General features: G+C 38.8%; 1 protein-coding gene across 1 annotated transcript in view; it reads right to left on the bottom strand.

Moving 5' to 3' along the window:
• The window catches only part of XPOT (exportin for tRNA), a 37,387-nt gene extending 21,232 nt beyond the window's left edge, over positions 1–16,155 (bottom strand). Inside the window, exons 1-9 of the mRNA XM_045553441.1 lie at positions 15,759–16,155; positions 12,470–12,603; positions 7,864–7,946; positions 5,696–5,752; positions 4,920–4,989; positions 3,932–4,150; positions 2,780–2,964; positions 2,506–2,674; positions 718–954 (exon numbers count right to left, since the gene is read on the bottom strand). Coding sequence (XP_045409397.1) covers positions 718–954; positions 2,506–2,674; positions 2,780–2,964; positions 3,932–4,150; positions 4,920–4,989; positions 5,696–5,752; positions 7,864–7,946; positions 12,470–12,529 — 1,080 coding nt within the window. The 5' untranslated portion in view covers positions 12,530–12,603; positions 15,759–16,155. The remainder of the gene's footprint in view (positions 1–717; positions 955–2,505; positions 2,675–2,779; positions 2,965–3,931; positions 4,151–4,919; positions 4,990–5,695; positions 5,753–7,863; positions 7,947–12,469; positions 12,604–15,758) is intronic.
• Between the last annotated feature and the right edge of the window lie 214 nt (positions 16,156–16,369).

The raw sequence follows: 16,369 nt of genomic DNA on the forward strand, positions 1-16,369 counted from the left end.
CACTGTACTCTAGTCTGGGTGAGAGAATGAGACCTTGTATCAAAAAAAAAAAAAAAAAAAAAAAAGAAAGAAAAGAAATTGGTCAGTCACAGTGTCTCATGCCTATAATCCCAGTGACTCTGGAGGCTTTGGTGGGAGGACTGCGGGAGTCCAGGGCTTAATTGTAGCCAGCCTGGGCAATATAGCAAAACTCTCATCTCTAAAAACAAAAATAAGAAAAATTAGCCAGGCATAGTGATACACATCTGTACTCCCAGCTACTCAAAGAGGCTAAGGTAGGAGGATCACTTGAGGCTGCAGCGAGCTATGATTGTACCGCTGCACTCCAGCCTAGGTGACAGGGTGAGAACCTATCTCTAACTAATTTAAAACAAAAACCACAAATTGTTTATAAGAAATGATGTATACGTAATTAAAATAATGAATCATGCTTAATAAAATTCCTACTGTATCCAGAAATAAAAATAAGTTCAAAATGAAAATGTAACTTAAGCCTATAACTAACTCTGAAGCTAGTAAATTTCTGAACCAAGCCACTCGTTTTCCGGCTAAGAAATTTACAGAAAAAAGATGGAAATACATTAATATTTAATAATAAATATCTTTAGGTGGTAGAATAAAGGGTATTTTCTTGTTTCCATTTTCTCTGTATTTTTCGAATTCCCCATGCCTCTTTTATATTATCTACAAGAGAAAAAGAATAAAACAAAGACTTACCTGTTTCAAAATGTGAAGATAATCATAACAAAATCCAATAATGTTAGAAGAGATGTCATCATCCTCATGAATTAGTAGCTGCAACATCAGTGCCACTTTTGTTTCAATCGCTTGTAGTGCCTCTTGAGCATTCTTGATATCCCCATTCTTAATTAATTTAGTCCAGCTAACTATCAATGACTGTCCCATTCCATTTACCAGCTTAGAAAATCTGGCCAAGAAGTCAACATCTTCTTCCTATATTAAAATAGACCTCAATTTAAAACCACCCACCCAAGAGTAAGAGGAAAAACACCAAACTTTAGCATGGATCAAGTGCCAATTACAGGATTCAATTTTAAACTGACATTAGACATTTAACAATTCTACCATTTTGACTGGAGAAATTCTTAGAACTTTTTAGAAATTCTTCTGCTACTATTAATATCTACTAGTACTCTTCAAAGCAACTGTTCTTAATGATTACAGTCCTATAGATGTTACCAGCTTTATAAAAGCTTAAACAAAAAGATCTGTGGTTTCAGAACCTTCTCCTCTCTAAACTGTTGAATTTGGTAAACGTGCTCTAATAAAGTTAATGCTCCCACATTATAGTAAATGCAACAATTTACAACAGTCCTTTCTATTTTTTTTTTTTTTTTTTTTTTTGAGACAGGGTCTCACTCTGTTGCCTGGGCTAGAGTGAGTGCCATGGCGGCAGCCTAGCTCACAGCAACCTTAAACTCCTGGGCTCAAGCAATCCTCCTGCCTCAGCCTCCCGAGTAGCTGGGACCACAGGCATGCACCACCATGCCTGGCTAATTTTTTTCTATATAGATTTTTAGCTGTCCAAATAATTTCTTTCTATTTTTAGTAGAGATGAGGTCTCACTCTTGCTCAGGCTGGTCTCAAACTCCTGACCTTGAGCGATCCTCCCGCCTCGGCCTCCCAGAGTGCTGGGAATACAGGCGTGAGCCACCGCGCCTGGCCTACAATAGTCCTTTCTGATGCTATGTGTTTTGTGCCTCTACTATCCTACAAGGACATAGGCTATTACAATTACATGCCTCAGGTCTTATCAGTGTTCGAGTCAGAACTCAAACTTAGATTATTTTCATTGATTACCCTTATGCTGTTTTCCTATAGAAAGAGGCTGTACCATCACCATTTTATGTCTTTTACCAGGAAATAAGTAAGACATTAGAGATGTAGGAAAATCATACAACTGACCAAGAAAACCACTAAAGCCATATTACCAACATAGCAGTAATACAAAGATGTCTTAGATATTCTTTATCTCTGTCACAGCAAAAACTAAAATAAAAACCTTAAAGTTACCTTTCTAAACTACTACTTTACCACACTTTGAGTACTTACTCTCTTGGGGTTAAATTTCTAACGGCTTAAAGGAGTCAAGATTCAAAAGTATGATGAAAATGCAACATTTATGATTACTGGGTCTAATTTTGGCCAAAATGCACTGCCCTTTAAATAGCAGAGTCTTTTGCTACTCAATGAATGGTCCACAGACAGCAGTGTATCATCTGGGAATTTCTAAGAAATGTACAACTACAGGCACCATCCCGACCTTCAAGTTTAAGAACTGGCATAATCTATTCTCCAAGGCAAATACTACTGAAAACATTATGGCTCTCTAGACACAGTAGCTTATTATTATAATCTCCAGGAGAATTTCTAACATTTGGAGGGGCGGGGTGGGGAAGAAAAAGCTATTATTATATTTAACTTATTACATATCCTAATTTGTTCTAACAAGTTTCAAAACTTTATATATATAAATTTACTGACCTGGTCAATGCTGAAAAACCCAGCAGACTGTAATACTTGACACAAAGATTCTACTAGTTTCATTTTATCAACAGGGTCCATTCCTTTATTTACAATTTCAAATAAACAGTCACATGCTTCTTCCCGTAGAACTTCTATTGACATGTGACCTAGCAGCATATTTATAAACCTGGGGTAATGGGGGAATAAAATTGTTATGACATTTTCAAATTCATGAGTTTTAAACACTGTATTTTACAGGTTTATACTAAAGAAAAATTATAGGCATACTTACCTATCATTGGCTATAAGAGATAAGTCTATCCAAGAAACATAAGCCCCAACTACTGCAAGGCACTGACATGTCACTTCTGAATTAGTATACTGATAATTTTGTAATATTTGGTACCATGATTCCACTAGATTTGGAATGCACTGTTCCCTCATGGTATCTTTTATGAGAGTATTCCTACGAGCCTCCTAAAAACAAAACAAAACACCAAATACGCAATGTAGATTACTTCACAAAATAATGTTTGACATCTGAATATAGTTGCACACAGTGATTTCCTCAACATTAAACTTCCAGACTTGTCAACACATTCTCTACCGCTATTTCCTATTTATCAGCTCTAAAGTCATATCCTGTGATTCTTTGTATTTCCTTCTTCCATGCTATTCCTCAGCATCAGAGTTAATTTCTTATTAAATCCAAACTATAAATAAACATTACTTAGAAAATCTTAAGCATGTGCTGGGTGTGGTGGCTCATGCCTGTAATCTTGGCACTGGGAGCCAAGGTGGGAGGATTGCTTGAGGCCAGGAGTTCAAGACCAGCGTGGGGAAGAGTGAAACCCAATCTCTACAAAAAGTAAAAGCCAAGTGCAGTGGTACGTGCCTGTAGCCTTAGCTTCTTGGGAGACTGAGGCAGGAGTCATTTGAGCCAAGGAGTCTGAGGTTGCAGTTAGCTACGATGACACCATTGCACTCTAGCCTGGGCAACAGAGTGAGACCCCATCTCAATTAAAAAAAGAAATTATCTTAAGGATGTGGTAAGTTATTCCTCAATATGTAAACATAATACTTAAACTATGTGACTGAGAATACAGAAGCAGCCAGCACTGATACTTCATAAGCAATGCTTCTTCCATGTTCAGGGACTATACAGCAGTATTAAATATAGACTACATTTCTCAATGAATTCATAGAAGAAAATAAATTTGTGTATTTCACTAGACAAAGCATTTGCCTAGTTAAAAAAATCCAATACTTTAATTTCAACCTAAATCTGAAAAAAAATTAAGTTCCTTTGTAAAGTAAAATTCAGAACATTGGGTAAATTCATAATTATTAAGAAAATTTACCTCAAAAACTTAAAAAAAAGATTTCTTGCTCCTTTTCTTATGTGCCCATTATCTCATACAAAAATTAATGGTTAGTTACTTGCCTCTGATGTATGCACAACATCACGATCCACCAATTCAGAATCAATAGCCATGAGGATTCGGATGTATAGATCTACTCCCCTTGGATTTAGGTCCACTACTGAGAGAATGTCAAAAAAAAACTTGGGCCATTTAGTAAGATACTCTGTGACAAAAAGCAAGGCGAACACTTGGGCTGCTTTGTTTCGTATAAAGGTCTTCTCTGGTTGGGGATTCAGCATCTGACAAACAGAGAAATAGTCCATGAAATTAAAGGTAAATTGAAAATACTCAGAAACTCATTTCACCATAAAAAGGCAAAACTCTACCAAACTGCAACATGGTCCAGATTAGCTATGCAACAAATACGCATCAAAATTATCAAAGTATTTAAGTGACTGGCCAGACGGTGACCATAGGTTCTAATGGTTACTACTTTTCACTCTTACACTTTTATAGACAAGTTTCATGTGCAGAGTTTTAATAGTTCCTATAATTTCTGCCTAGAAAAAAAAATATTTTTCTTCTATCTGCTTGCTCTTTAAGGAAAATAAGAATTCCAACTATACAACTGCTTTATATGTTAAGATTCACTAAAATTAACAAAAAAGAACATGCTGTGAATAAAGAACTCCACTGGCCCTTTTTGAAAAGGGATCTTGTGAAGAAGAGGCTGTCCAGAAGGGCTCACCTTTAAGAGCCAAACAGAAAAGCAGCTTTTGTCAAGTAGTTAAAAAAATAAAAAATGAAAATAAAAAAAATTACATCTTAAAACCAAAGTTTCCACAATGTGTCACGGGAGGTGTGACAGTTTCAGTTATTGATATAATTTTAAATTATTGCTAAGTTTCCATCTACCCATAATCTTCAAAACCAGCACTTTTTTAAAAAGCTACAGGACCAAATGGAGGATAAATGATCAAAATTTTTGAGGTAAGGCTGCAAACTCTTGCAAAAATAAAAGTTTAAATATCTGGTAATTTGAGGTACTGAATGAAATTACTATTTTACCTGAGCTTGAAGCCAAGATATGAGTGTCTCCCTAATTAGTTGTTGTTGAACACTGGTTAGTTCTGAATACCTGTTCAAAATAAAGAAGAAAAAGAATAATGGCTGTATTTGGTGTCCATGGTTATAAAAAGTAACAGCCTCTTATATTTTTGAAAGGGAAAATTTCTATAGCTCTCAATTATCTAAAGTTTCCTAAAATGAATCAATGAATCGATGCCTCTCATCACTGCTTTAAAGAAAAGATAAGGATCAGAGTGACAGGTTTGGTATCAACATCAATCCTTGTTTGATTTGTGGTTCTGTTCATGTTGAAACAAAATGACAGTTACATAATTTTTCAAACAGAAATATATCCAAGTTGTGAGGTCTGTAGTCTATAGAATAAACCAATAGGCAAACTAAGTGTCCTCTCAGCAGTGATTCATTGTTTTTGCTTAGTAAGCCAGGGATTCTGCACACAAATGCTAATGTGGCCACTTAACTCTAACAATTTTCATGTGGAAAAACAGGTCTAGTGTTACTAGATCTTCTGATTTTTCCAGAGAAGCTGGAAATATAGATTTTTCTGTGAAGTGTCTGGATTTTTATATGTAACCAACTATCTCGGTATTTTTCAAAGACTTCTGGATACACTGAAACACTTCTATAACCTGGATATAAGTTATAATACACTGTCAGTTTACAACCTGTTATGGTTTCCTCAAAGAAGAAAAAACTAAATAGAAAATGGCCTCTCGCCACAAACCTCAGTGTCAAAACAGTGAGAAAAGCCTTACTTGTATTTAACTTGATGTTCTAGTACTTGAAAGCAGAAAAACTTTATGTGATCATCACTGAAAAAGAAAAAAAGGAAATCAGATAAGCAGACAATAAATTGAAGAAAAATGAAAGGCAAAATATTAATGAATAATATAACAGAAAAGTTTCTCAAATACACCTTGGCTTGCTTCCTACATACTGATCTCTTTTATAACATTAAAATCCACTTATTTAAAAAGCTAATAGGCCAGGCACAGTGGCTCACACCTGTAATCCTAGCACTCTGGGAGTCTCAGGCAGGAGGATCGCTTGACCTCAGAGTTTGAGGCTGCTGTGAGCTCGGCTGATGCCACAGCACTCTAGCCCGGGCAACAGAGCGAGACTGTCTCAAAAATAAATAAATAAATAAATAAATAAGCAAGCTAAGAGAACTCTAAATATTATATGATATTCAACATTTCCATTAAATCTGACAAGCAAAATAATCAAAATAAATCAAGATGCACCCTAAACATAGTGCTTTGTAAAGAGAAGGCATTCCCTCTAAACTGGAGATGTTCGGATTCCTGGAACAAGGCCTTCATTTCACAATACAAAGCTCAGCTGTAAAATGACAAATGGCAGAACAGCCAGAGACTGAGTCAAATCAGAGATAGTCACCCAAGTCCTCCTTAAGCCCCACTGAGTTCTACTGCAGCCAAATCCAAAATAAGCCACGTGGTCTGTCAGTCTAGTCTCAAAGTTCACACATGAAACTGAATTACAAATATACTGCCCTTATAAATGGGGGCAAAAATTGACATTCACCAATTATCCATTTCTAATTCTCTCTCTAGGGGTGATGCAGAGTTGCAGTGAGCCAGCTATAAACTCTGACAAAGACCCTTTAGAAACCAACAATCTGCTCATTCAAGACAGACAGTTTGGGCCAGGCTTAGTCATACAACAATTTTTGCTATATAAAGGTAACTGGTCCAAATAAAAATGGAGATATCCTCTTAACTTAGACTACATTAACCAAACAAAATAATTTCACATGCAAAAAGATGGTACATAATCTTCTAAAACTTTGTAAAGTTAGCTTTAATTAACATATCTTCCGAGAACTTAGGCTTTCTATTCTTAAGGATGACACTGAAGCCTTTAACTGAATTTTATAAGACTTAGATTTTCCACTGGGGCGGGGGGAACTACAGGAAGCCCTTAATTAAAAGCCAGCTCTTATTTACTCTAAGACATACAGCAGACGTTCTCGAAACCAACTCTAACTAACCTGAAGCACGCAATTTCAGGTGTAAAACACAGACTGATAGGCACTGCATGCTGAGAACTCCAGCCAAGAGGCCCTCTACTAATCCAGGCACTTCTGCCCCCACTAGCAAGCTGATAGCTCATCAGCTGTGTTTTCCCCATCCCTCACTATACCAGTTGTACTTCTTTTATAAGAAAGTAACTCAATTAACTGTCATATAAACTAATGAAATGAGTATAAAATTCCTATTTCTGTAAAAAGTAAGTTAAATACTTTACAAAGACTTCATAGAAAGCCACATTGCAGGGGGGCAAAAAACCTTGTACATGTTTGATGTCGGCTAGATATAACCATAAGACTTGACAGGTGGAAGCAAATACCCAAAAAATCTAGGAATCTGCATTTATTGTTTCACTACACTCATTGTACAAACTAGGAATTGTAGAGGATGAGATATGGGTGTGATCGACATAAGAATAAAGTAAATGCTAGTGGCACATACACAAAGACCTTAGTCCAATACCAAAAGATTGGTAATTGAATGTTTATACACTTTAAGTTAAGATTAAAAATTTATGTATCATTTATGAATGCCTCTTTTACCAAGTTTTTAGAAAACCAATTATCACTCCTAATAAGAAGATAAGGAAGTTTTTACCTCACTCTATTCCAGCTGGGATCTGTTGTCAGGTATACAACATATAGCAAATGATAGTTTTACTAAAAAATCAATTCTGGAATGACCAAACTATTGGTTTACTATTTTTCTCATTTCTACACTGAATGACTATATATTAATGGTTTCTAAAATGGAGCAAGTCATAAAATGTTTCTATGAAAACATATGCCAAATACAGGTAAATTTAACAGTCCTGCCATGTTCACAGAAATTTACATTCTTCTAAGAATTCATACAAATTTTGTTTTAATTACCTGTATGTCCTCTGGGCTAGAGCTTCTGCACACACCTGCCAAGCATCTGGGGAAATCTTTAATTGCTCAAAATAGGCCAAGGCCTGTAAGATTGCAAGACAACAATAACAACAACAAACACATTTGGAAAAGTCAATCTCAATGTGCTACTAATACTAAACAAAATATTCTGGGAGTAGCAAACTAATAACAAATCAGTAAACGGAAAAACAGCTAAAACACGGAATTTAGGCTTCTGAATATGTGTCACTTATGGATCATTCCAAGAAAAAAGGTTAAATGAAAGACAAATTCCATCAGTTAGATACTCAAACCTGTTTCCTCACAGCAGAGACAACACAAAAATGCCCTGCAGACTTCACCAGGTTAATATGCAGAATCAGAGAGAAAACATAAAAGTTTTTATCAAGTGCCATACTACTAAGGTATAATTATAAAATGGTATATGAAGGGCACTCTTCCTATCTGATAGCACATCTCCTATTAAAGAGGTGATTATAAAAGACAAAACATATTATGTACATTATTTAATCTGTTATACAGAAAAGGACAGTATTTCAAGTCTTTAATTCTATCATGTAAGTTCCCTAAAAAAAAAAAGATTCAAATGGGGCCAGGCGCGGTGGCTCATGCCTATAATCCTAGCACTCTGGGAGGCCGAGGCGGGTGGATCCCTTGAGGTCAGGAGTTCCAGACCAGCCTGAGCGAGACCCCGTCTCTACTAAAAATAGAAATAAATAATCTGGACAACTAAAAATATATATAGAAAAAATTAGCTGGGCATGGTGGCACATGCCTGTAGTCCCAGCTACTCGGGAGGCTGAGGCAGTAGGATCGCTTAAGCCCAGGAGTTTGAGGTTGCTGTGAGCTAGGCTGATGCCACGGCACTCACTCTAGCCCAGGCAACAAAGTGAGACTCTGTCTCAAAGAAAAAAAAAAAGATTCAAATGGAAGCACAACTGCATGATATAAATTTCTATTTGGGAAAGTATCAAATAATTGAAAAGATCAAAGCATTAGGAAATGTTTCTTATTCCTCTTTTTATGAACTCAGGGCCTTGTAATCAGAAGTAAGACTATGTGCCAACAAAGAGCAAGAGTACTCTGGAAGGGATGTAGCACCAGGACCATATGCCCTCTACCAGACTGCCGAGAAAGTGGAAGTTACTTATGCCACTCTCTCCATTATGAGCACGTTGCACCAGATGCAGGTTTCACATATGGCAGTGGACAAACAGTAAAGTAACCTCAACAACTTGTGAAAAGTATCTCAAATAGCCAAGAAAAGTAAAAATAAACTGGAAACACTGCTAGATGATTTTAAAACAATTATGTATGTACTGGTACAAAATTTGACATGAGGTAGAGGGAACATTCAGCATTAGAGGACTAATTTCATCAGTCAATATTTTTAAAAACTCTGGTGATTTCATTAGTGATGAAATCCATTTATCAGTCCTGAGCAACAATAAAAAAAATGAAACAGAATGGATAACATCAGAGTACACTGGAACTAGCAAAAATATTTTCTGTAACTTGCTTTAGCTATGTATGTGTATACGTATATATGTAAACTACATATACACACTGCATCAGTATGTAAAATTACTTTTTTCCTTTGGGTTAGAGATAAAAGCTACTGTATTTATATTTAGGCGAGCTTCCTGTACTACGCGATTGTATGAATGAGGGAATGCGTTTGCACATGCAGTCGCAGTGGCAGCTCCCACTGACAGAAGACCAGGTAAATGAAAGTGATTAGATGAAGATCATCAAATACTATCGTAAGTATGTGGCATAAGTATCACCTTTGGGCTTTGCTACTGGTTCCTGGCACAGAGCTCTTAAACCCTTGGAATTTCCTGAATGACAGGATTATCTTTTGTTATTTATATGAGCTCCTTTGGATCACACCAGAGTTTATGCTAATGAGGTGACTAGGGGTAGAACTCCCTAGAGAGCCTCAAGATAGGGCTGGTTACTAGAAAGACAAGTGATTAGTAGGTTGGAAATCTCAGCTCTAACCACCAACCTCCAGAAAGGGGAAGGGGGCTGGAGATTAAGCCCTATAAAAACTGCCGAACTTCAGGGTTGGTGAATACACTGAGGGGCTGAGAGGGTAATGCGCCCAGAGAGGGCAGAGGCCTGGAAAGCTGCATCTCTTCCATTTGGCTGTTCCTGAGTTGTATCCTTTAAAATAAATCGGTAACAGTAAGTAAACTGTTTCCTGAGTTCAGTGAGCTATTCTAGCAAATTATGGAACCTTAGGAGTTGTGGGAGCCCCCAATTTTACAGTCAGTCTTTAGAAGCACAAGAGGTTCTGGACTTTTGACTGGTGTCTGAGTAGGGGCAGTTCTGTGAAACTCTGGGATGTGATGCTAACTCCTAGTAGTGTTAGAACCGAACTGCAGGACACCCAGCTGGTGTCCATAGAAGAGAATTGGTTGTTGATGTTGGAATAGCCCAGAGTAAATAATGGCTAGCTTTAGAAATTAAGACTATAAAAGCCCAGACAGCTGTAAAATACACTAACTCAGTTGTTTTTGAACAGTAGTCCAAGAAACTTAGGGTTTCCTTTAGGAGTACCTCAGGAGCCAGGGCAGGGGACACGGTAGAAGTAAATTATATATGTTCCTTTACCACCTAATAGTTCACTTACAAAAAAAGAGGGGGGTGTTCAGCTGCTAAAATTGTCACTGACATGGCATTTTCTTTAAATAATAGGTTTTAAGCCAAAGATGAGTATTCTATTTTTAAGGGTGGAGGGCTACCCTGAAAATTTTTAGTTTTTAATGAAAGTCTTTGTACTCTGGATCTATGCATTACTAGCATTAAAAAAAAAAATCCTGTGGCATTGATGAACAAGTCCTAGCTTTCATTACCTAGTTCACATCTTTTTTCTAATGGTTTATTGCCTCTATGTGACAACAGGGTTGGCTCAGCTTTTACTGCCCCTGTAAATAACAGAGAACTACAGACAGACACCTGTGCAACCGGGGTTGGCAGTCTTTTATTTCATCACCAAACTGAATTAAGTTCCCACTACTCCTGAACTACAACAAAAGGGCTATCAGACTTCACTTTTCCTTAAGACTTCCTTCTTTTTCATCCTAATTAATTGTTACCCAGATTGGCTTAATAGGATATCAAATTATGCCTGGACCTAAATGCTTAAAATATGCCTGTGACTGAGAAAATCAATTTTTATTGATGAAAAGCACAAATTCTGTATTAAAACCACTAATAGCGTATTGGTTTTACTTTTCTGAAAAAGAAAATCATGACACATTTAAAAAAATCTGTCAGATGCTGGAATTTAATAAAAAAGATTTCAAAAAGGCACATAAAAATGATAAGAAAGGCCATCTAATAACTAAACAAGTAGTCAAAGGCTTTTAGTATAATAAGCATGCAGTACCAAGCTAGACTAAAGGTAAAGACCTATGATGCATGGCCAAGCGTGGTAGCTCACATGTGTAATCCCAGCACTCTATGAGGCCTAAGCAGGAGGATGGCTTGAGGCCAGGAGTTTGAGGCTGCATTGAGCTAGGATCATACCACTGCACTCCATCCTGGGGGACAGGGCAAGATCCTGTCTCAAAAAAAAAAAAAAAAAAAAAATCTATGATGCTATGTTTAAAGGTAGGTAGCTTAAACCCTGAGGAAAAGAAATATTCATTTATACACAGAAGACATGGACTTTAAATGTCTTTTGATGTCCTAACTTGTCTGACAGGTTGACAGGTACCTTGCAATTAGCCAAATACTTAAATCTCAACTATTACCTGTATGTGAAGGGCTACTTACTTAACAGCAGAGACATGCATGTGGTATTATGTTAAGAAACTACTTGGGATTTTTTTTACTCTAAAAAATTTCTGCATAATAGCAGAAAACTGCTTTAATATTTAGTGAGATTGTTAACCTCATTTATAAAAAGTATCCTTTGCTACGAGAAGTAGAAAGAAGATAATAGCTTTCTCCTTTCACTTACCCTATACTTCAGAACACCCATGTCTTTGAAAAAATGAATTACAGGAATATTCTTTAGATTCTTTTTTTACCATTCAGTTGTAGTCATGATTATAGTTGTAGGCTACGTTATGTTTAATTGTTTACATTTATCCAACTATATCCCGGCTCCTGAAAATGGATTCCTTGCCATATAATTTTATATAACTTAAGACATGGCATATCATAACTGCTTATTTATATGTCTGCCTGACTAAATAACAAGGATGTTAAATATCACCAACGAAGGAGTTAAAAAGCTTGTATAGACCAAGCCAAGCATGTCTGTTACTATGGAAAGTCCCTTGAACAATCCTTTGCATTACGACTTTTGAATAATTAGAAATAATGACTGATGTTGCATAAAGACCTGCCTTGAACCACACGAGATTTTGGTATTTTTGTTCAGCCAACTAAAAAATAAATCATAATACTCCCTATTTCTGTATTCAGAATATATTCAAATACGTCAAATTCATCTCTACTTGTTTCTACCCAAATTAGACTTTTATCATCAGGTGTATTTTTAATTCAAGTTCTCTGATGCAAATCTGTGGTAACGTGCTTTAAAAAATGATTAGGCAGACTAACTTACCCTTTGTCTAAAGTCTGAATCAGCATTTGGATTTAGCCCTAAAAGAGCCTGTTCATCCATCCTTGCTGCTATACTTGGAGTTCTCTGGTTACAACAGGCGTGCCCTCTGATCCCACAGAAGAATCCACAAACATCTGCACACAAAAAGTAAAGTTGAAAGAAAACAATGCTTGATAAACAAAATAGATGCTTATCCAGAATATCACAAGTGGATAAAATTATGCAAAGAAGCTTAAGTGTTTCAAGAACTTCTTTTGAAACTTATCCAAATTAGAACTAAAGGATCCTAAGTCTCAGAAGAATGGGCCCTCCTAAATATTCCACTAATGTGTTAATTTCTAAAAATCTAAAGTATGCCATTAAGGTTCTCCAGCTTTCTTATTCTTCAAGACCTTTAATAAAGTACAGAAAGTATTTTCTACTTTAAATAGTAGTAGTATCTAATTTATTCGGTGTTTTATTTATTACCTACAGTACTTAAAAGTGCAATTGTGCAACCGTATTAAGTAAAAAATTGACAAATCCAGATTATCTAATTATAGGAATTATAAAATTTTGCCTACTTCCAGCCAGATACCAACGTCACAAACAATTTTTAAAAAAAATCAGAATAGCCTACCTTAGACTTCAATACCCTTATTGGAGTGTTTACAAAGTACTGTAAGAGAAGTCAAATCAAAGAGGAAAGAATAGAATGAAAAACCAGTCATTTAGCTTTTAAACAATGGACTGGTTTTGTCTTTTACAGCTCTCCTCTCTTGCCAGCCATTTCTAGAAATGTATTTCTTAAAAAAATTTAGTAGATACAAAAACTCACAAATGACTAAATACTGACTACTCTTATTTAAGAACTTTTTAAATCTCTGGAAAGTAATCCATTTCTTCACAATATAGGCGCTAACATTCTCAGAAAAGAACATGATAAACCCCAAAAGGCAGCTTAGTTTTTGATAGAATATGTATTTATTTGAGCAAACATGTAAGAAACTGTAAATGACATGAAAATAACATTCTCTCAAGATCTAAAAGTGGGAAAACTGAGCTTTCCTACTCTCATTAAAATGGCTGTGGGATTTTTTTGTTTAATTATCATAACCAAAGAGAACCTAAAGAGACCAAAAGACTAATTAGGTAGGGGGTAAGGGGCAAAACCTTTTAGGAATGGTAAAGTCAAAATCAGATCCAGGTTACAGGACTCCTACCACAATGTGCTTTTCCCTGGACCTGCCAGAATGAAATGATGAATTGGGATATGGGCTGAGAGCCCTGAAGAAGAAAGCTCAGTCTCTTATGGTTCAATCATGTCTGCAGACCACAAGGCTGTGTAGCTCCCCACTGCCCTCAAAATTAAGATCCAGACACTTTTGAATAACTCCTTACCATTCTGCACCCCAACTTGGCAAAGCCAGTGATACTGACCCACACAGGCGGCAGTCCTCCAGTGATATCCTGCCTTTCATCTTTGCACACACTGCTCTTTTTTCTTGTTACTAGGTTAACCCCTGCTTGTCCTTCAAAATTCAATTTAGAGGTTCTCTCTTTCAAGAACAGTTCTTTGACCCCTATAGTCCAACCCTTCCAAATTGGATTAGATGCCCCCTCCTAAGCACTGCTATATTGTCAAGGGCAGCTTACTAGTTTTCTCTCATTAACCTTAAAGGGTAAGGACTGTCCTGAATATTCATCACTTATATATTCCTAGGACATAGTAGAGCAGTTTTTGGATTTGGAAAGACCTGGGTTTGCATCTTTATCTTGCCATTTTCTAACTGGGGCCACGTGGACAAATTATAAAACCTGAAAGAGAGCCCTTCCTATGAAACGAGAAAAGATCATCTGTCTCAAAACGTTGTAAAGACTTCAATGAGGTAAGGTATGCAAAGCATGCCTGGCACATAGTGGGCCTTCAAAAGGTTATTTATAATTAAGAGGTAGGCACAAGGAGGATGGGAACTACTTGGAGCATTCTTGTATTATGCTAGTGGATCAGCATTTCGAACAGATGGGAAAACACAAAAAAAGGCTGTGTTCCCCCCAGCCAAAAATGATAGGAAAATCTGATGACAGTTTCCTGAATGCCTACAGAGAAAACAATTTCAGAGTTTCTATGAATCCCAGATTGAGAAATCCTATAAAACCTTCCTAGAATTTGCCACGGCTTTAGGGAAAATTGTTTAAGTTTGGTAAAGTCACTTTGATCCTACCAAGAGAAAAAGTAAGTGGTCCTAAGGAATAAAGTGGCCAATAAACAACCTAAGGAAACAAAATAGTTACAGTTGTCAGTAGAGAAGGGATACCCTACAGAGAAGGCACTTGGATAGTCAATGTGTAATGGAACATGGTAAATTACCTACGTGTGTGCAAACAAGTAAAATGTTACACCCCTAGTGAAAAGGAACCGCTATACCAGTAAAAGGCTGTACACGAACATGTAATATCCTAACACAACACAGCCTTCTAGGTTTAAACATTTGTTACAATACGGTACACACTTCAATTACGCATCTTGCAAAGGTTCTGGGGGAAGGCGAGCAACATATTTAAAATATTAAAATATTAAGCCTTAACTTTTCCTGGATAGCCATCAAGTCAAGAATCAAACAATTTGCAAAAAATTCCTCCACAGCAACTTAAGATTGTTTCAAACACGAGGACTTAATCTTTCCAGCCTTTTAACACCACGCTGACAAGTCGCTTTAATAAAATGCAACTTCCCCCGCAGTAACTACTAATTAACGCTTTCAAAAAGTACTCGTTTTTCTGGTTACAGGGAAACATCACTCTTCACTACTCCTGCAGGATTGTGAAAAAGGTCAGAGAAGAAATGGAGTGTCGGTGCTAGCCAATTACTACACAAAAATAACACTTTTCCTCCTTTTTGTCCTGGGGTGGAGGGGGGCGATTCAAGTTTGAGGTCTCGACAGTTGAAACTGGTGGAACGTGCTACAACTACTACAAATGGGCTGGGGGCCACAGGCGATTCTGACCCTCCTCGGCCGGCCTTGCTCCCCTCCTTCCCGGGGATCCCTCCCCAAAAGAAAGCCTCGTGACAATCCGGGTGATGAAATACCCGGCAACCGGCGGCCACGCACTCGGGACACGCTGCTCGGCTGCGGCCGCAGCTCGGACCCACCCCCACCCAGTTCGCCCAGACCCGGGGCGCACCGCCATGCAGTCCCCAGCCCGCACCCCTCCTCGGCCTCCGGGCCGCTACGCCCTCGCCAACTTCCCCACAGCCCCGAGCGGACCAAGCCCGGCCCGGGTCCCGCCGCCCTGAGCCCCAAGTCACCTTCCCTATCACTCCATCCCGCCTCCCCGCCTGCACTCCCGTGGGCCGGTCAGCGGAGCAGAGCGACGCCGCACGTAAGGAGCGGGAGAGCGGCCCTCGTCCTTGTCGCCGTAGTCCTCCGCCACTGCCGCAGCGCTAACGCAGGAGATGGAAGGGGCCGGGGCCGCGCGCCTCTCGCCGCTCCGCGTGCCCTGGCACCTTCTCTTGCGTGGCGCCGGGCAGGCAGGCTAGCAAGCAGGCGGGCGGGGTCGGCGCCCCAGGAAGGGAAAGAGCGCGAGGGCCGGCTAACGCCGCCGCCGCCACCGCCGCTGAGTCAGCGCGAAGCGCGCTCCCCGCGTCGGTGCCGCGCGGGCCAGCGCCAGCAGCCTCATGGAGAGCGCGGGCGGCAGCCCGCGGGCCGGGGCCGGGGGCCTACAGCTCCCAGCATGCAACGAGCAGGCGGTGCTTCCGGGCGGCGAGGAGCACACGCGCTCCCTGGCGCTCGCCGGAATGCGTGGTCGCGGGCCCTGCGGTGCATGCCGGGATGGGGCATCGGCCCGAGTCCCTCCGCCGGCCCCGCCTACCAGGTGGTGTCCGCGCCAGGTCCGAGCGGCGGCGTCGCGTTCGCCCCA

The sequence above is a fragment of the Lemur catta genome, chromosome 6 (assembly GCF_020740605.2).
Source record: "Lemur catta isolate mLemCat1 chromosome 6, mLemCat1.pri, whole genome shotgun sequence".
Classification (NCBI taxonomy): Eukaryota; Metazoa; Chordata; class Mammalia; order Primates; family Lemuridae; genus Lemur; species Lemur catta.